A 20136-nucleotide genomic window follows, 5' to 3' on the forward strand; every position below is an offset into this window, starting at 1 on the left:
AAAAATAAAAAATAAAAAAAATAAAAAAAAAAACAAGAAGAAGAAGAAGAAGTAAAAATAAAAAAGAGGAGGATAAAGAAAAAAGAAATGAAATACAGGCCCAACAGTTATGGAACAACATGAAAAGGAAGGGGATCATGAAGAACCACAGCATGTCAAGTCTGACCTTTATCTATAATCATGGTTAGTTGGGTGCATTTTTTTCAAAACTCTGATATATTATATAGAGAGAAAAATCTTAGAAACTACAAATAGAAGAAAGATGGGAAACACCAACACAGAATCAGGGCAAATGAAAAGGCAGCCAACATTTCGCAATACAAGCACACATTAAAAGGGCTAAAGAAACTATGACGGTATTGATTGAAGAAATCTTAGTAAATTACAGTTAACAGCAAAAGAAAAAAGTAATGGAAAGCCTAAACATTGTTTGTCAACATTATTTTCTCAGTGGACCCCCATGTAGTTGGGATAAGGCTGAGTTGTTGTTGTGTTTCTCAGTGGACACATTATTCAATATTTCAATGTCTTACAAAACCAATTATCATAATTGATTACCTCCTTTTTTCAGCTTCGTTCGGAACATTGATAGTAAATTTGCAGAGGGATGCCAGAAAAGAGTTCAAAGGTTCCACAGCACGAAGAACCCCACAGGCCTGTAGAGTAATGTTAAAGATCATAAAGATTACTATCTTTTGCAAGTTCATATGTAAAGTTGTTATTTATAGTCACAACCTTGTACCTATGTAACACTTATGCTTCTTGCTTTTCAAGATACAAGTTTCACTGCAGGTGCCAGTGATACACCAATACCCCATATCCATGTCCTTGGTAAAACCTATGTTAAAATTTAGCTAATGAATGTGATTTGCAACAAACTACCTGTGTGAATGCCTGATATCCTTTCAATATTTCCAATATAATTGCTTCTCCATGTGACCTTCAAAATTAATTTGCTTGTCAAGAGAAGGGACAAATTATGTATTGTAAATGGTATAACATAATCTCTGCACACAGTTGAGGTAAGTATCTCACCGTACCTTGTCAAAATCAAGGACAAAGCATCCAGGATGGTCAACCACATTGAATCAACCATTGACATGCAGAGAACTGCCATTTGTCCAGTACAACTTTCTGGTGGATCACTCTCACTTCTAGGGGACTCAACCTGGATGTGGTCACATAGAATAAAATACATTATAAGGATATAAACAAATTATCACATATATACGATATTGTCAGAAACGCAAAGAAACAAATAAGACATCAGCAGAAATTACCTCCCCAACATCCACAGCTTCATCTGTCAAAGCAGCGACAGTAAATACAACACCTAACAGACCTTCAACTGCCAAAGTAATTGCATGAGCTTCACTAGCAACCACAACAGCAGCATTAGATGCATCGTTGTCCAAGCTCCATTCAATACCTGCAGAAATTACAATCAGTCATGGCAAATAAACAGGACTCGTGAACCAATTAAGGAGTACCCTATAATCCAGAAAGGGGTGAGGGAGGCTAACCATATTCAATTTTTAAAAGCTCACAACATTTAACTTTTATTTTGCATATAAAAATCCGATTGTACCCATCACTATAGACCTCCAGCTCACTTTATTCTTTGCCTTTCCAGGAAAAATCCACCACAACTCCGTTGTATCATTAGAAACCACCCAAAGGGAAAAAAAATGCAAATTCTCTTAGATACAACTTAGCATTTAGCCGGATATTTCTTCTCTCTGAGTTTCATCGAATTTCTGGGCCATTAAATACAGTTTCTTGAGTTTTCCATTAATTAGTTTCAATTCAAGAGCATATCTTACCCCTCTAAAATTCACCCTAAAGGGCCTAAACCCTAATGGGATACTGTCAGTGTTATTAATGTGCGCATCTCATGCAAGAAACACACACCTTGCATCTCATTCAAGTGCACGCCTGCAGTTATTGTGGGCCTTGTGCCTTTTTACGTTTCTACATTTTAATTGTTCTCCTTGACCAAACAAAGCATAACTGCTTGTGCGACCACCGTAGCCTTATGAGCTTCTTCTTATGGTTGAGAAAGTTTTCACAATAAAAAAAAAAGCCGTTACCCAGTGCACAAAGGCTTCCCGCACTTAAGCAGGGTTCTGGGAGGGTATATAGGTAGACAGCCTTACCCCCTTTACGGAGAGGCTGGTTCCCAGGACTCAAACCCGCACCACTGCGCAAAAAATTTTCACAATATTTTTGCAAATTGGCTAGGTAATGGAACTTAATATTTTTTATAGTTGGGTCGGTTAATATTTGTAGCTAATTGTGCCTAATCTCCAATAGCTTCATGATGTTATGAAAAAAAAAAAAGCACCTCTACGCCCAGGACGCTATACGATTGGACCCACTAAGGCCCCTCAACAAATAAGGGAAACACCCCCCTTTATGATAGAAACCTTCCTTTACATTAGAACAGTCACCCATTCACAAAATCCTCTTAATTACCCCATACAGAAAAACTGTTTGTCCCCTTGAACTCGGGGATCAACAAAGCCCAACTAGACTTCAAATTTGATCAGCGAATTCCTCCATTCATGAAGCACCATGGAGTTCCTTTCTTTCCACATGCACCAACAAACAGCAAAAGGGATCAATTTCTAAAGGATCCCCACTCTATGATGCAGATACAGCTGCACTACCTGGTTGGACCAGAGTGACCGGTTGTGGAAGCCAAGGGCCAAGAAGAACCGGTCCAGCCCAAGTTTTTGGTCCAACAAGGGCCGGTAGTAGTTTAGTTATATTATGTCTTTTATTTACTCGTGTTTATTGTGGGATTGGATATGTAGGAGGTAGAGAGGTAGAGAAGTAGGAATCTGTTTGGAGTCTAAGTAGGAATCAATTTAAGTTTCAGAGTCTAAGTAGGAGTCTTTTATTTTCTCTTTATATACTTGCATATACTCAATGTTTGAGATTAGAGTGAATTTTATTTTAGAATTAGTGAATCTATGCGTTGTGTGTGATCCCCTCCCCCTCTTTATGCGATTTCCCTCTCTTCCCTAAGGCTACCCCATTAATTTGGTATCAGAGCCGAAGGATCCCCATTCCTTCACCCATTCATCTCTTTTTCCTTCCCCAGTATTCTCCTTGCTCTACCGAGAGCTAACCAAAAAAAAAAAAAAATCTCCCTTCAGCCCTGAAACCCAACCCATCCCTTCACCTACTGAACCCCTGCCCCTGTTCCTCGATCGAGGGTTCAAAAAAAAAAAAAAAAAAGTCAAAGTCGAAGAGAAGCAGCAGAGAGCAATAGAAGGCAGAAGAAAAGAAGAGGAGAGACTAAAAATTAGAAGAAGAAGAAGAAGAAACAGGAAGACGAGAGGAGAGAGAACGAAACAGAAAACAAAAGAGAAGGAAAGAGGAAGACGAGAAGAGAGAGACGTACCTGCAAGGCCCATCGCGAGTCACCTTCCTTGGTCGAAAACTCTCCATCACTGGTTTTCCATCTCCAACAAGGAGAAACCCCTCCTTTGTTAGTAAAACACACCCCACAACTCCTCTTTTATCCCTTTTTTTCTTTTATATCTCTTATTTCCTGAACTACCCCTCCCATTATCCTTTATTCCCTTTTATTCCATATTTTTCTTTATTTCCAATTAGACCTTTGCCCCACACGTGACACACCCCTTTGTGACTTGAATTGAACTTCCTATATTTACACTTTTGCCATCCCTAAAAAAAAAAAAAACACCGTTGTAGCCAATAGTGAAGTTGTTCAACAGCTGAACTCCTGCAAAGGAGAAACTGATGCAAAAATTGAAGCTCTTATGACAATGATGGAATCCATGCAAGCCTCTGTTAATTGTTTGGTGGCAGCAGATAGAGGAAAGAGTCTCATTCAATCTAGGGATTCTTCCAACACCACTCCACAGGATCCGTCACCACCACTACCACCATCGCCACCATATTATACACCACCACCACCACCTCCACCACCATATGGAACTGGTAGATATGATGATGGAGCAGAAAGAGCAGCAAGATTGGATGTCTTTAATTTTTATGGAGACAACAATCCAACTGTACCTTGACTGGATCCACAGCTTAGAGACATTATTCAGATGTTAAGGGTTAACTGAGGCTCGAAAGATCCTATTTGCAGAGGCCAATCTGAAAGGCACAGCCCGAGTCTGGTGGATCAAGCAACAGCAACAGAACCGAACCCGAGATATTGGTTTAGTCACTACTTGGGCTGAAATGCATGAAGTTATGGACTGGAGATTCTTGCCTTCTGATTACAAGCAATGCATGCATCTCATGTTTGTACAATTGAAACAGGAGAATTTGACTGTTGAAGAGTATGTTGCTAGATTTAATTATTTGGCCTCTCTTCCTGATTTTGAGTGGGAAGTATTGGTGGCACAATTCCGCAATGGTTTGCACCTCCACTTAGTGCTGCCCTAACATCTAGCTGACTACCTACAATGGAAGATATCGTCCAAGTAGCATATCAGGTTGAGAAAATCTGAAACGTCCATACAATCGGAGGCCATTTATAGATGCTTTTCCTAGGGATCCTAGTTCTATTCAGCCACAATCATCTCAACAGGAAAAGTCAATCAGCAGACCACAGGCTAGTGCTTCATCTATGTCATCTTCACGACTTAGCCGGCCGTATTCCCCACCTCGACGTGATTCAGATATGTCATCTTCATGGCCTAATCATCCATACTCCTCCCCTCGATGTGGCTATGACAGAAACTCAGTAAAGGAGGCTATTCAATGTTTCCAATGCAAGGGGTACGGGAATGTGCAAACCGGTTGTTAGCATACAACGATAAGGACAATTTTATACCCTATACACCAGAAGACCAACAAAAAACAGGAACAGTAAATCTGGAGGCTGAAAGTGATCGTGAGCCTAATAAAATCAATGATGGTGACAGTGATGGTGAGCCTCAACCGTTCTATGTGATCCGTCCTCTTTTGACTACACAGAAGATTCCCAAGGAGGACGATTGACATTGAAACAATATCTTTCAGACTAGGGTGCGATGCAATGATAGCATACCAATGTTGTTGAAGATGCTGTCATTGGTACGCTATCATTGCATTGGTACGCTAGTCAACAAGGTTGGGTGTGTGAACAACAATAATATGAAAATTCATGAAAGGTGTTTGCTCATGTATTCCATTAGTGGACTGATTGATCAGGTCCAGTGTGACGTTCTCCCTCTGAAAGTCTGTCACATTCTTCTAGGGCTCCCATGGTTGTTCGATAAGAAAGCCACGCACTGTGGATATGAGAATACATACTCTTTTCAACATGGTGGCCTTGAGATAAAGTTCCTTCCAGCAAAGGATCTTCCCCCGCTCAAGCTCAAGAGGACAGTTGGTATTTTTTTCATCAAGCGCATCGACTTTGACGGCATTCTTAGACCTCATCCAAACTCGATAGAGTCGAGTTCTTTTCAGAAGAGGAGAGTTGATGCAGATACAGCTGCACTTACCTGATTGGACCAACATGACCGGCTGTGGAAGCCAAGGGCCAAGAAGAACCGGTCCAGCCCAGGTTTTTAGTCCAACAAGGGCTGGTAGTAGTTTAGTTATATTATGTCTTTTATTTACTCCTGTTTATTATGGGATTGGATACGTAGGAGGTAGAGAAGTAGGAATCTGTTTTGGAGTCTAAGTACAAGTCAATTTCAATTTTGGAGTCTAAGTAGGAGTCTTTTATTTTCCTTTTATATACTTGCATATACTCAATGTTTGAGATTAGAGTGAATTTTATTTTACAATTAGTGAATTCGTGCGTTGTGTGTGATCCCCTCCCCCTCTTTATGCAATTTCCCTCTCTTCTGTAAGGCTACCCCATCACTCTACCTTCTACAGCCCACCTTGCCACTCCAGTAGCATCCAAAGGAATGAGTTAGATAAGCACCATCAGACTTTTATTTGTCAAAGACAAGCGACACAAACAATTAAAGAAAATTTGCCCCCCATAAATAAATGGAAGACATCCTCCTGGTGGTCTTCACACATCTTACATCTTAATTGTAAGAATGTTACCAGGACTACTTTCCACATGAAAAAACATATCCAAAGTTCCAAGGTAATTCTAAGTCGTTGTGTGTAATTCTATACTATCGTTATTTAAAAAAAAAAAAAAGAGCAACCCCGTGCACAAGGCTCCCACTTCTGCAGGGTCTGGGAAGGGCAAATGCATGCAACCTTACCTTCTACTTCGCAGGAAAAGCTGTCTGTTTCCAAGTCTATACCATCTTTATCATTTATGTGAATTAGAAATTACCTCTAAGAATTCTAGTGTCTATATATTTATATATATATATATGTATATGTATATGTGTGTGTGTGTGTGTGTGTGTGTGAACCGAAATGCCATGGTCTCTTTGAGCAACTCTGAACTTCTTTTTAATTTTTAGATCAAGTAAGAATGTAAGTTAATAAGGTTCTCTTTTCTTCAGGCTTTTAGCAACTCTATTTGTAGTTATATTTGTGCCAATTTTAATAATTTGTGTGGATATTTGATATTTACATGGTACAAAGCGTTTTAATAAATTAAAAATATTTATTTGAAAAGTAGTGCGCCATGCATTCCTCAGGAACACAATGTCCCTCAGACACCAGGAGGCATTTTTGCTTGAGTGTGCCTCACATGCTTCACAACTTTGAGTAATATCCAAATCAATCTCTATCCCTTATATAACACTTAGTTGTGAACTTGTGAACCTTCAAAGAAAATTTTAACATATTTAGAAAGTGAATACCTTTAGCTTTGCTACTAAACATTCCTGCAACGGCTGCAAGGCTCTCTTCACTTGTGTCTGGAACCTAGAAAACAAAATGTGTTTAGTCAGAGAAACACAAAGGCCACAAATGTCACATCAAAAGGAGCCAGATTAACCAAAAAAAAAATGAAATTGTGACTTGTGCAAAAACATGAGCCACAAAGTCCGTCCATTCTATTAGATAAAAATGAAGAAAGCATGTAAATGACATAACGCATCTGTAATGTGCCCAATTACAAAATCCACTTTAATCAGCTTATTTGAGCCCCTACTCTAAAACAGAGAAGCTGTTCATTAAAAAGATTAGAAACTCTGAAAGGAAGCCTGGATAAATGAGCTTTATTTTTATTTCTTTTTCCGATAAGAAATGATCAATATTTGTTTCATTTCTATAATATGTTCAGAAGGAAAGGCAATATCTACAACCTGTATGCTTGAAACAACGCGAGCTAGAGCTTTGACCATACCCTCCACAATGTTGGTGTTCTTGGGGTTCCTATCATAAGTAAAAAAAAGAAAAAAAAAATTAATAATAGTTAAAATTGTGACAGTGAAAAGAAAATGAATTGATCGATTGCTATTTGCTAAAGGGTCAAACAGACAAATTTGTCAGAGAAATTGTTCCCCTCACACTTGAAAAATGCAAAACAATTTATCACGCAACAGACCCCCAGATCCTTCGAACCAGTAATGATTATAAATAAAGTTACTCAAGATTTTTACTGAAATAATATATCTAAAAAGCATAACAACCATTAGTGAAAGGAAAGAAACTGGGTCACTTAAATAAAGTCCAAACCAATAATGCTGAAATCAAAATAATGCAAAACTGGGGAAATTGAAGAACTGGAGAATGTAATAAACTCAATGTAAGCTATATGGATGTTATATTCATGATTACAAACTTCAGACCCAAAAAGTACAAAAAATAATAATGTAGACTAGGATAGGGAGTCTAACCAAGTCTCAACTTCAGGAACTTTTAAACAAAGAACAACCAGTAATGATCCACATATAGGCAGCAATCAACAGATCAGAAAATAGAGAAGAATTAATTCTCGGAAATCAGAATTCAATCCCAAGCTGTCCCTCTAAGACTTCAGATTATGAACCAGCAAACCATAGCTAATTCAGGTGCAGAAATAGGTTCTTAACAGGGTATAACCTGGTTAACATTCAGAGGCAGAAAAGCAACAATATCCCTATCGGTTCTGATCTTCTCACTACAGTCCAAAAACTAGAGATTTTAAGTATCTCTCAAACGACTGATCAAAACAGCCCCTCTTTCAGGTTGAGTGTTCCTTTGATGGTAAGGAAGGATCGATCCAAAATCCAGCCACAACTGAGGGCTGTAAGAACTTCAGGGAAACAGAGATCGATTTCTCAACAGATGGTAATTCTGGGCAGAATTGGAATTTAAATACCTGGTTCATTGAACAGCAATAAACCCCTTGAAAAAGAAAACCTTGAAGGAGAAAAGGAGCACTTGAAGATGAACCTCTTGGACTTCTCGCCGCAAAGAGTCGTCGGATCGAACACCAACCCAATACCTTGATCAAACACAAGGAAGTTCTCTCGCAGAGAAAACAGCAGCAGCAGCCATGTAGTTTGTAAAAATCGTGGCTCATTAAAAGAGCCATAGCTTTATTTATAATAGTGATAGTGGTTACATGAAATAGAAACTAACTTTAGTTTCCAAAAACTGAAATAGGAAACTAAAAATTAGAAACTCAACTAGTTACTAAATCTGAAAATAGAAACTTACAAAATAGAAAGTCTTATGACTGAAAATTAGAAACTAATTTAAGACTTCAAAATAGAAACTAAATTACTAACTGAATGACTAATTAGTAACCCCATCAGCAGCCCAAATCGTGGGCTGACTTGGACCAGATCTGGGTCGACCCAGTCAGCCACTTGGGTCGACCTTGGTCTTGGTTCTCCTTGTGTAAACCCTTGGTACTGCATCAAATAATAGTATGACAAGTGAGATATACAAAACATAAAACCATTACATTGGACATACTACATACAAGGAATCATAACATTGCCCATCCACACAGTTAACACGCTTTCTCTAGGTTCTCAAGTAATCCTACTAGCCTATCCTATACAACGAATGCACTGTTTGTATCCATACTAATTGGTGGACATTAACCTAAGACACACCTATAAAATATAATTTGATTGTGCCACAATACCAATCCAGATGGAATTGAGACAAACAGATATTGATGTAATCTTTTTTTCAAACTTGCTTCATATTTATGTAAATTAACCATCAGATTTCACACCATAATAAAATGACTACCAAACATATCAAATTGTTGACTACTTTGCCTTCTTAGCCTCAATTGCTTTGTTTTTGCATATTCTTGAATTCATAAAATTGACCAAATTATAATCAATGAAACATTCATAACCAGAGAATATGAAATAGTTTTATCCATCCCACATCTCTAATATGAGTACTTTTCTTTAAGCTTATTTTGTTTTTACATATACAATAAATATATAATAAAAGAGAAAATTTGGCAAACAGGATTAAAATCAAGTTATCTTTTTCCTCCAGAATAACCAACAAAACATACACCCAAAAAAATAAAAAAATGCAAATGGTTTGGCAATGAGGTGCTAATGAAGGAATCTGAAGTGATACTAAGGTGGATGATGAGTAGGCAAAACAAGGGGCCTGTACAGCCAAGACTATGTTTTGGGGATATGTCAAGGTTTAAAGTAATGGTGAGTAACGTATTGGTATTGGTCGGTATTGATACGATACATGCACTAATAAAAAAAGTACCATACTGTAATTGCTTTTCTGTTGAATTGATTGGGGGAGTGGTTCGCATATGATCTCTTTGTTTACGGCTCTTTCTTCCTTCTTTGACTGCTATTTATTTTCCATTTGGTGGAAGGTTGATTTGGTTTGGTAATCTTCAGGCTTCAAAGCCTTCTCGTTAGCAATCCCTTCCCACCGCCCTTCTTCCTTTCCTTCCCCACCATCCAGCCTATTATTGATAGGGATTTTACCGATGTTGAAGGTAGCTTGCTTACCAACACTTGAGAAGCTAGTCGCCAGAAAGAAGCAACGAGGAAGCAAAGGACTATCGGTTAGTAGATCCGGTATCGGCAACATTCGCGGTCTCAATAGTATTCGCAGTATTAGTCTCAGTCGCATTTCTTATGGCATCGACAATGGTATAAGCCATAAGGGTTGACCTTAAGAGCTCTGGTCTATCGGCCGATATGGTGCCAATATAGCTCAATAAGCTCGATATATCTCTTTAAAGGGGAAATATGCATTTTATGAAACCAGAATCGTGAACAGACATTGTGAGGCAAGTTTTTTGGACATTTTTGTCTTCAAAACTACCCCAAGTAAACAATTCCCAAAAAAAAATTATTGGTGGGGGTTAAATCACTAGTACTTCCTAGATTAAACTGAGATCAGACTTCATCAATAACAGGCAAGTGCACAACATCATCCTAGTCGCTCCTATTCCTGAAGAACCTTCCAGCAATGACTTTGAACCACCCTGACACTCTTCATGGGACTCATGATAATGGCAATAGCTACATGTAAGCAATCTCATCCTTTATAACAATTTCAATTGAATGCACTTGTCTCTCAATTAAGGTTTAAGATCATGATCTTGCCCCTAGTCTCGTTAAACCAAAAAAAAAGAGATTTTGCGAGATCTTGTTTTTTTTTCCCGGTCGACTTGGTGATTGGTCTCCGTGGCCATATGGTTTTGTAGCCCCTGAAGCATGCCATTTATCATATTTTAGGCCTTCTAAACACAACGGAAACATCAAGATTTTAAAAATCAAACCCAAAATGGTACTTGACTTAACCCTATGTAAGTAGTCTTCATATCCTTCACCCTAGGCTATTCCACAATAAAAATAAACAACTATTGACCATGTTTCTATGGAACAAAAAATGGTTTTGACATTGCTTTTACGTATAACTATTCTTGAGAAGAAAAGGATCTCTAAAGGTTGATGATGAAGTGATAATCTCCAATCTCCAAGTGTTGAAGTTGTTAATCTAGACTGTAGAAGTGGCAAGAAAAACCACCAAAAGCTCACTTTTCCTTCACAAAAGGAGATAAGAGAGAGATGTCAAGTTGGGTCAAGTTAAGGGTCAAAAATAAATATACCCCATGTGATTCGACCGAGATATTGTACATTTTATATATCGTCTCTCGTCTCGTCTCGCCTCGCCATTTTCAAAAAGAGAGCTAATAGCAAGATCTCGCCACGCCGAGTTCTTAAACCATGCTCTCAATATGGTGTTCTCCATTTTAGTGTTTGCATGATACATGTTATATATTGCTTATTTATACTTTTTTTTTTATGTAAAAGTGTATTTCCATACATATCCTATCCATTTCTGTGTGTATCTTGTGCATCTTTGATACAATATGATACGCTCTGATACGTATCTTAAATCAGCCGACCGATACCAATACTTTAGTCCTTAAATGATGTTCCTCTTTTATATTTTAAGATGGACTCTAATACATTGCAATTTTAGATCAGAAACAAATTTGGGCCGCCCCTTCTCTCCAACCCAAACCCTAAGCAAGGAGTTCCCTAAGTTCAGCCGCCACTTGGCCGGGCTGCTTCCCCCTCCCCCTCTGATGGGGACATCAAGGTGTACAGCCGAAGGAAGAAGAAGACCCAACCACACATTCCTTCTTTGTGGTTGGAGGATTAGAAGAAACAAGATAGAAGAAGGAAGAAGAAAACGGAAAGAAAGAAGAAAGAAGCAGAAGAAAAAGGGGGAAGAAAGGGAGGCTCGATCCAGCCTTTCCAGCGTTGGGTCGAGTCCTTCTCTCTTTCCAGATTTAGTCCAGATCTTGTGGACTGCTGATGTGTTAATTTAGTATTCTTATTTCTTAATATCTTGTTTAGTTAGGCTTTTGAATTAGGTAAGAAACTACTTGACCTCTTATTGCTTTTTTTTTTTTTTAAACTTCTTTATTCTGAGATTATTTCCTAGGATTAACCTTTCTTTTTTTTTTAGTAACTAGTTCATTACTTATGTAAGGCCATTGGCCACGATGGGAGTTAGTTAATGAATATTTTGAATGCAAAAGACAGCCCCCAACCCCCACACGATTTTCTCTCTCGCTGCCCCCCTCCTCTCTTTCTCTCTCTCTCTCGGTTCTCTCTTCTCTCGCCTCCCTCCCTCTCCATTCTTCTATCTTTCACTGTATCTGTTCCTAGTTATTGTCATGACTGCTACAGCTGCTGATTACTACTGGTTGAAGATCGTCTCAGTTGCAAAGGCTCCATCGGAATGCTGCTGAACACTTTTTTTTTCAAAAATCTGGGTTGCTTTCATTTATTCTCAGATCTGGGCAGCAGGTAAGTAGAGGACTGAACCTTCTCATTCCCCCATTGTTCCTTCATTATTTACTCCATCCTCTTCCATTAAAACCCTCCCTTTTTTTTTCCCATTGTTTGACCTTTATTTGCACCACTGTCTTACCTTAGATATTGCTGATTTTCTTATTACAAGTAATGACTAATTGTAGAGCATATAACATGGTATTTTTATCTATCTTTGGTGCTTAATAGGCTAGTGCCATAACCTAATTTTGCTTTCTGCTATGTTCCCTACCCCATGTTCCCCCTTGATGCTTGAGTGAGTTTATGTGTTTTTCTTCTTAAACCATTATTGCTCATTGTTACATTGCTCATTAATCCCACTATATTTTGCATGCCAATCTTGTTTGCTGAGTTTCCCTTACCATGTCCAACCCAAGTCCCTTGAGTTTACCCTACCTAGTTAGTTAATCCTGTAGGAAACCTAGTCACCTAGGAACCCCCTACATCATCTTGGTATCAGAGCATGGTTTTGTCTAGGTTTAGGGTAATTAGGTATTGTTGTCCATTGTTTACATATCTTATCTTTTGAGGTCTAGTCTCCATCACAATCTATCCGTAGTCAAGTCTGAGTTAAGAGAGCGTTACCATAAGTTAGACGACACCCTTTTCTTTCTTAAATTGGCGGGACCAAATAGCATTAGACACTATTCCCTCCAAAAGCACATACTTGAGAGGGAGATTTCTGACCTCAAGATTGAGAGGGCTAACTACCTGTCTCAATTGGAGATTCTGAGTAGACCTTGAGTCTTTGGTGGCAACCGTACCTTGGCTGCCCATCTCCTTATGTTCACTCGTAGTGGTAGAGTATACCGGAATATGTCTGACCTTTCTGACACCCCCACCCAACCTGAGCAATTGGTTGAATTCATGAAAGCCATCCAAGCTACCCTCCAAGCTAGCTAAGCTATACAAGAGGCACAAGCTGCCCATCTCCAAACCCTCACCGATAAGTTGGCCACCCTCGAGACAAGTGCCCAAAACCCTAATGGACGGCAAGGCCGTAACATAACTGGCACTAAACCTAGGGAGAGAGGCCCTAACCCTGAGGAAGTGAACGAGAATAACTACACTGATGGTTATGACCAGATAGGGGATAACTTCCAAGGCCTAGGGTGTGGTAGGAGTCGGGGTAGGGGTCAAGGCCCACCGCCAAGACACTAAACCCAATATGGAGATGATGAGGGTTATGAGCATCATGATAGGGGCTTTGATGTCAAACAGATGATTAAGGTAGATGCCCCTACCTATAATGGTCAGATTGATGCTAGGATCCTTCTAGATTGGATCAAGCAGATGGATAGGTACTTCGATTTCTACGATATGCTAGAGGAAGTCCGCTACCGATTTACCAAGTTCAAACTTATTGGAGCTACCCAGGACTTCTGGACAGACCTAGAGTACCAAGAGGACCGCCTAGGACTTGAGCCAATCACCACCTGGGTAGAAACACAAGAGAGGCTCAAGAGGGAATTTTTGCCTATCACTTATAGGCTCCAGCAGTTGAATGAAATGAATACCCTGAAGCAAGAAAAGTTGACTGTGACCAAATACATGAGCAAGTTCAATGAACTGAAAATTAGAAGCTGTATTTGGGAGGATGTTGAGAAGACACTATCCAGATTCCTTACCGGGGTCAACTCCAAAATCCAGTCTCGTATGGCACCCCACCTAATACAAGATGTTCCACAGGCCTTCAGGATAGCCCTTGAGGTGGAATCCTCCATGAGAACTTATTCTCAGAGGAAGAGCTTCCAAGCTGAGGAGTCCCAATTTAGAAAACCACCCCAAAGCTCAACTAGATTCCCAAAGACCCCCGCTGCGCCACAGCTTTAGTTCGACAACAGGGGTAAAGGAATTTTGGGAAAAGTACCCAAGAGTAGTGGCAACAGCAGTGCTTCAAGTGTCGCGGGTTTGGTCACTTCTCCAAAGAGTGTCCAAATAGGAATATTTATGTGGGAGAGCAGACTCCTGAAGAAGGTGACCAAAACGGCTTTCAGGACTATGAGTATGAGAACCATAGACCAGATGAGACCATATCTGATAAGGAAGCCAAGGAGGCCGATGACCTTAAGCTTGGTATTGTGCGATGCATGGTCTCACAACCTAGGAGTAGTGATGATTGACGACGAACTGATATTTTCATCACTTACACATGTCATTAGGGCAAGAACTGCTGCGTCATTATAGACAACGGGAGTTGCATGAATGTGGTTGCCAAGAGCATTGTTGCTCGAATGGGCGTTAAACCTGAACCCCACCCCAAGCCTCGCAAGGTTGCCTAGGTAGATCAGTCTACCATCCCCGTTAATCTGAGGTGTCTAGTACCCCTACACTTTGCAGGATATGAGGATCGAGTATGGTGTGATGTCCTAGAGATGGATGTTGCCCACATCATCCTAGGTAGACCCTGGCTATATAACCAGGATGTCACGAATTATGGGAAGTCTAACAACTATGTCTTTGAGTTCAAAGGGAAGAAAATCAGACTAACCCCCAGTGCCCCTAGGGAAGTTAGGGTTTCAGAACACAAAGGAAGTACATCCAAACACAACCCCACCAAAACACTCAACATTTTAAATCAACAACAATTTAAAGGAGAGTGTCAAGAGTCAGGGGTGATTTATGTTCTAGTAACCATACAAAGTAATACCGATAGGTCATGCTTATTCACTAAGGCTCCTAGAGAAGTACAACCCTTGTTGAGAAAATTTGAGGGGTTATTCCCTGAGGAGCTACCTGATGAGTTACTGCTTATGCGTGACATCCAACACGCTATTGACCTAGTTCCAGGATCCTCTCTCTCGAACTTACCCCATTACCAAATGAATCCCAAAGAGCATGCCAAACTCAAACGACAAGTGGATGAACTGTTACAAAAAGGATTCATTAGAGAAAGCCTTAGCCCGTGTGTTGTACCTGCCTTGCTCACGCTAAAGAAATATGGCACTTGGCGTATATGTGTTGATAGTAGGGCCATCAATAAAATCACCATCAAGTATAGGTCCCCTATCCCTAGGCTTGATGACATGTTGGATATGATGGTCAACTCTTCGAAGATTGATCTCAAGAGCGGGTACCACCAAATTAGGGTTAGGCCTAGAGATGAGTGGAAGACAGCCTTCAAGACAAAGGATGGCCTCTTTAAGTGGTTAGTCATGCCTTTTGGCTTGTCAAATGCACCTAGCACCTTCATGAGGATAAAGAATCAAGTGCTTCAACCATTCATTGGAAAGTTCCTAGTGGTTTACTTTGATGACATCCTCATTTATAGTAAAACCCCGTCTTCCCACTTGGATCACTTATAGAAGGTTTTTCATATGCTCTTACAAGAGAAACTCTATGTCAACCTCAAGAAGTGCACCTTCATGAGTGATCAAATCATCTTCCTAGGATTTGTTGTGTTAACTCAGGGAGTATTTGCTGACCTCGAGAAGTGACAGCGATTGTAGAGTGGCCTGAGCCAGCTAATGTCTATGAGGTACGAAGTTTTCATGGCTTAGCCACTTTCTACAGGAGGTTCATTTACCGGTTTAGTTCCATTATGTCTCCTATCATCGATTGCATGAAAAAGGAGTTTTAATGGACAAAGAGTGCTACGAAGGCCTTTAATGAGATTAAAAAGCTTATGACTGAAGCTCCACCAGTCCTGCGCCTCCCGGATTTCTCTAAGGTCTTCGAAGTGAATTGCGATGCATCTGGTATTGGAATAGGTGGTGTCCTAGGACAAGAGGGCCACCCTGTTGCCTATTTTAGTGAGAAAATTAATAAAGCTAGGCAACGATAATCCACATACAACAAGGAATTCTATGTGGTTGTTTAATCATTGCGCTATTGGCCACATTACCTTTTACCCCAAGAATTCGTGCTATTCTCTGACCACCAAGCTCTGAGATACCTGAGTGCTCAAAAGAAAGTTAACCAAAGACATGCCATGTGGGTTGAGTTTCTCCAAGAGTACACTTCTGTACTCAAGCATAGACCTTGTGTCGAGAATATTGTTGTAGATGCACTGAGCCAGGTGAACATGTTCCTCAGTCGCACTAATGCTAGGAGTTGGGCTAGTGTGTTGCTTCAGACCATGAGTGTCGAGGTCGTAGGGTTCGAGCGGGTCAAGGACTAGTACCTCACCTGTCCTGATTTTAGTGAGCCGTTTACTTCCTTGAGTGGAGGTAACCTTGTCAGTCGCTAAGACTACCTACTCCGGGAGGGTTTCCTTTTTAAAGGAAACAAGTTGTGCATTCCCAGGACTTCACTCCGAGATTTCCTGATCTGGGAATTATATGCTGGGGGAGTCGCTGGCCATTTCGGTCGAGATAAGACCATCATCCTCGAGGACCGATTCTTTTGGCCAGGACTGAAGAGGGATGTTGTGAGAGTTGTGAGGCAGTGTAGGACATGCCAGACTGCCAAACAACAAAAGTAGAACACGGGTTTGTACATTCCCCTACCCGTTCCCCATTCCCCTTGGCAGGACCTTAGCATGGACTTCGTGCTTGGTCTACCAAAAAGGCCATGATTCTGTTTATGTGATTGTAGATCGCTTCTCGAGGATGACCCATTTTATCCCATGGTCTAAAACCTTAGATGCATCCATAGTAGCCAAACTTTTCTTTAACGAGGTTGTCAAGTACCATGGGTTACCCCACCATAGTGTCCGATAGGGATGTTAAGTTCACCAGTCATTTTTGGAGGACCCTATGGCGGATGATGGGCACTAAGCTCCATTTCTCTTCAGCTTTCCACCCTCAGACTGATGGCCAGACTGAGGTTTTCAATAAGAGTTTAGGAAACTTGTTGTGTTGCCTCATAGGAGAACACCTTACCAGTTGGGATCGAGTCCTTAGCTAGGCCGAATTTGCATATAATAGTTTTAAGAACTGTACAACTGGCCTATCCCCCTTTGAGATTTGTTTAGGATACCAACCCCGGGCACCCATAAACCTTATTCCAGTTGTATCCAGTTCTAGGACATCCCCATCAGCCGAGTCTTTTGCTCAGCATATACATGATTTGCATGCAGTTATAAGAAGACAAATAGCACTGAGCACTGAGCACTAAGCAACAAGCAATATAAGTCGAAGGCAGATGTGCACAGAAGGCTACAAAAGTTTCAAGATGGGGCGATATGGTGATGGTTAGAATTAAGCTGCAACGCTTTGTTAAGGGAAAAGCAAGCAAGTTGCATGCTCGTAGCACAGGTCCATTCAAAGTACTCAAGAGGATAGGTGCCAATGCGTATGTTCTTGATCAGCCAGCTAGTATGGAGATCAATAATATTTTCAATGTTGAAGACCTTGTCCCATACCATGGTACCTCTACCATTATCCTTTTCTATCCTGATGACTTTGAGGACTTCCCCTTCACCATTGATGAGACTACTGAACCAAACCAACCACTTCCCCCCACCTCATTACCACCTGTGCCTAAGGTCACAAGAAGGACTAAAGAAGTTGAGGAAATCCTTGATGAGAAGATTGTGTCCACACACACAGGAGATTCTAGAGAGTTCTTGGTCAAGTGGCGAGGGCAACTGGAGATTGACAACACCTGGATCACATTGCAAGAAATCCAACAACAACCTAAGCCTGCTTGAGTACTACCTGAACCGTAATTCACCGGAGGTGAATTTTTCCGAGCCGGGGAGAGTTGATGGGGACATCAAGGTGTACAGCCGAAGGAAGAAGAAGACCCAACCAAGAAGAAACAAGAAAGAAGGAAGAAGAAGGAAAGAAAGAAGAAGAAAGAAGAAAAAGGAGGAAGAAAGGGAGGCTCGATCTAGCGTTGGATCAAGTCCCTCTCTCTTTCCAGATTTTGTCTAGATCTTGTGGACCCCACTGCTGATGTGTTAATTTAGTATTCTTATTTCCTAATATCTTGTTTAGTTAGGCTTTTGAATTACGTAGGAAACTACTTTACCACTTATTGTTTTTTTTTTGGAAACTTTTTTATTCTGAGATTATTTCCTAGGATTAACCTTTCCTTATTTTTAGTAACTAGTTCATTACTTATGTAAGGCCATTGGCCACAATGGGAGTTAGTTAATGAATATTTTGAATGCAAAAGACAGCTCCCAAGCCCCCCACGATTTCTCTTACTGCCCCCCCTCCTCTCTTTCTCTCTCTCTCTCGGTTCTCTCTTCTCTTGCCTCCCTCCCTCTCCATTCTTCTATCTTTCACTGTATCTGTTCCTGGTTATTGTCATGACGGCTGCAGCTGCTGATTACTACTGGTTGAAGATCGTCTCAGTTGCAAAGGCTCGGAATGCTGCTGAACACTTTTTTTTCAAAAATCTGGGTTGCTTTCTTTTATTCTCAGATCTAGGCAGCAAGTAAGTAGAGGACTGAACCTTCCCATTCCCCCATTGTTCCTTCATTATTTACTCCATCCTCTTTCATTAAAACCCTCCCTTTTTTTTGCTCATTGTTTGATCTTTATTTGCACCACTGTTTTACCTTAGATATTGTTGATTTTCTTGTTACAAGTATGACTGATTTTGGAGCATATAACATGGTATTTTTATCTATCTTTGGTGCTTAATAGGTTAGTGTCATAACCTAATTTTGCTTGTTGTTATGGTCCGTACCCCATGTTCCCCTTTGATGCTTGAGTGAGTTTATGTGTTTTTCTTCTTAGACCATTATTGTTCATTGTTACATTGCTCATTAATCCCACTATATTTTGCATGCCAATCTTGTTTGTTGAGTTTCCCTTACCCTGTCCAACCCAAGTCCCTTGAGTTTACCCTACCTAGTTAGTTAATCCTATAGGAAACCTAGTCACCTAGGAACCCCCTACATCACCCTCTCTCACCCTCCCTTCTCCTTCACTCATCCTTTCCCTCTTACCTTCCATCTTCTTCCTCTTCCATTCTGTTTTCTTTTCTTCTTCAACCCCTTCCTCTCACCCTATCTCCTCTCCTTCCTCCACCGTCTCCCATGATCGGGAGGTCACGTACCCCCCTGCCAACTTCCTCCACAGCCGCCCAAGCTGCTGCTCAGATCTGGCCACTGCTCTGTTTCAGGTGTGAAAGACACTGCTCTGATCTAGTGTGAGAGATGCTACTGTTCAGGTTTCTGGTGTGTGAGACACCCTCAGCAAGGCCAGCGCCATTCCTCCATGACTGGCTTCTTGCTGGCAGAGATCTGATTCTCATCTTGGCGGCTGTAAGTGAAAGTGTGGAGAAACATTGTTCAGGGTTTGGTGGAACCTTAGTTGGAATTGACTGGGTTGCCCTTCTTCTTTGTAATGGGTTTCTTGGCCATTTCTTTGCCCATGTGGGCTGTGAAGTTCTGAGTTGTCAGTTGTGTGGGCTTATTGGCTCTTGTCTTTTAGCCCATGTGCACTTTGGATTTCTAAGTTGTATGGGCTTCATGCCTCTTGTTTGTTAGCCCATGTGGGCTTTGGTTACCCTTTTGAGGGTTTGTATGTTTCCTTCGGGGTTGTAATCTCCCTCCCCTTTTCTTTTTTTAATACATTTATTACCCATCCAAAAAATACATTGCAATTTCTTCAGAGACTGTATTCAGTCCATATAAAACTTTATTATTCTTTTGAACTACTACTGTGTAATTTTTGTCTCTATAATTATCAATAGTCTGTTACCTATAAGAAAAATTGCATATAGTGTGGATTTTATCTTGCGACACGATTTCCAACAAAATCAGTGAAATTTTCTCATTTTGGTCAATATTTATAATTCTACCAAAGAGAGCCATAAATTTTTATTTTTTTGAAGTGCAAGAATTAATGTGATGTGAGGCTAGATCACAAAGGACCAAACCCCAGGCAGGATCTGAAATTCTGGGCTGAAATAGGATAAAATTCATATGCTCACAACCAAGGCTCAGATGAGCCTCAGAATTGGGTTGAATGTAGCTGATAGCATCCCTCGGAATCCCTCAAAAGTTGGCTGGAACCCACTAAGTAGTCTGGAAACCAATAACATCCCAGAGCAGGCAGGC

At 40.4% G+C, this 20136-nt stretch overlaps 1 protein-coding gene across 4 annotated transcripts in view; it reads right to left on the reverse strand.

Moving 5' to 3' along the window:
* LOC122088070 (protein MON2 homolog) overlaps positions 1-20136 on the reverse strand; it is a 78838-nt gene that overhangs the window by 35278 nt on the left and 23424 nt on the right. For all 4 annotated transcript variants that reach the window (XM_042657212.1, XM_042657210.1, XM_042657211.1 and 1 more), the window contains exons 13-18: positions 7200-7269; positions 6753-6816; positions 1281-1429; positions 1041-1168; positions 883-940; positions 559-656 (exon numbers count right to left, since the gene is read on the reverse strand). In XM_042657212.1, coding sequence (XP_042513146.1) covers positions 559-656; positions 883-940; positions 1041-1168; positions 1281-1429; positions 6753-6816; positions 7200-7269 — 567 coding nt within the window. The remainder of the gene's footprint in view (positions 1-558; positions 657-882; positions 941-1040; positions 1169-1280; positions 1430-6752; positions 6817-7199; positions 7270-20136) is intronic.

Source organism: Macadamia integrifolia, chromosome 9, assembly GCF_013358625.1.
Source record: "Macadamia integrifolia cultivar HAES 741 chromosome 9, SCU_Mint_v3, whole genome shotgun sequence".
Taxonomy (NCBI): domain Eukaryota; kingdom Viridiplantae; phylum Streptophyta; class Magnoliopsida; order Proteales; family Proteaceae; genus Macadamia; species Macadamia integrifolia.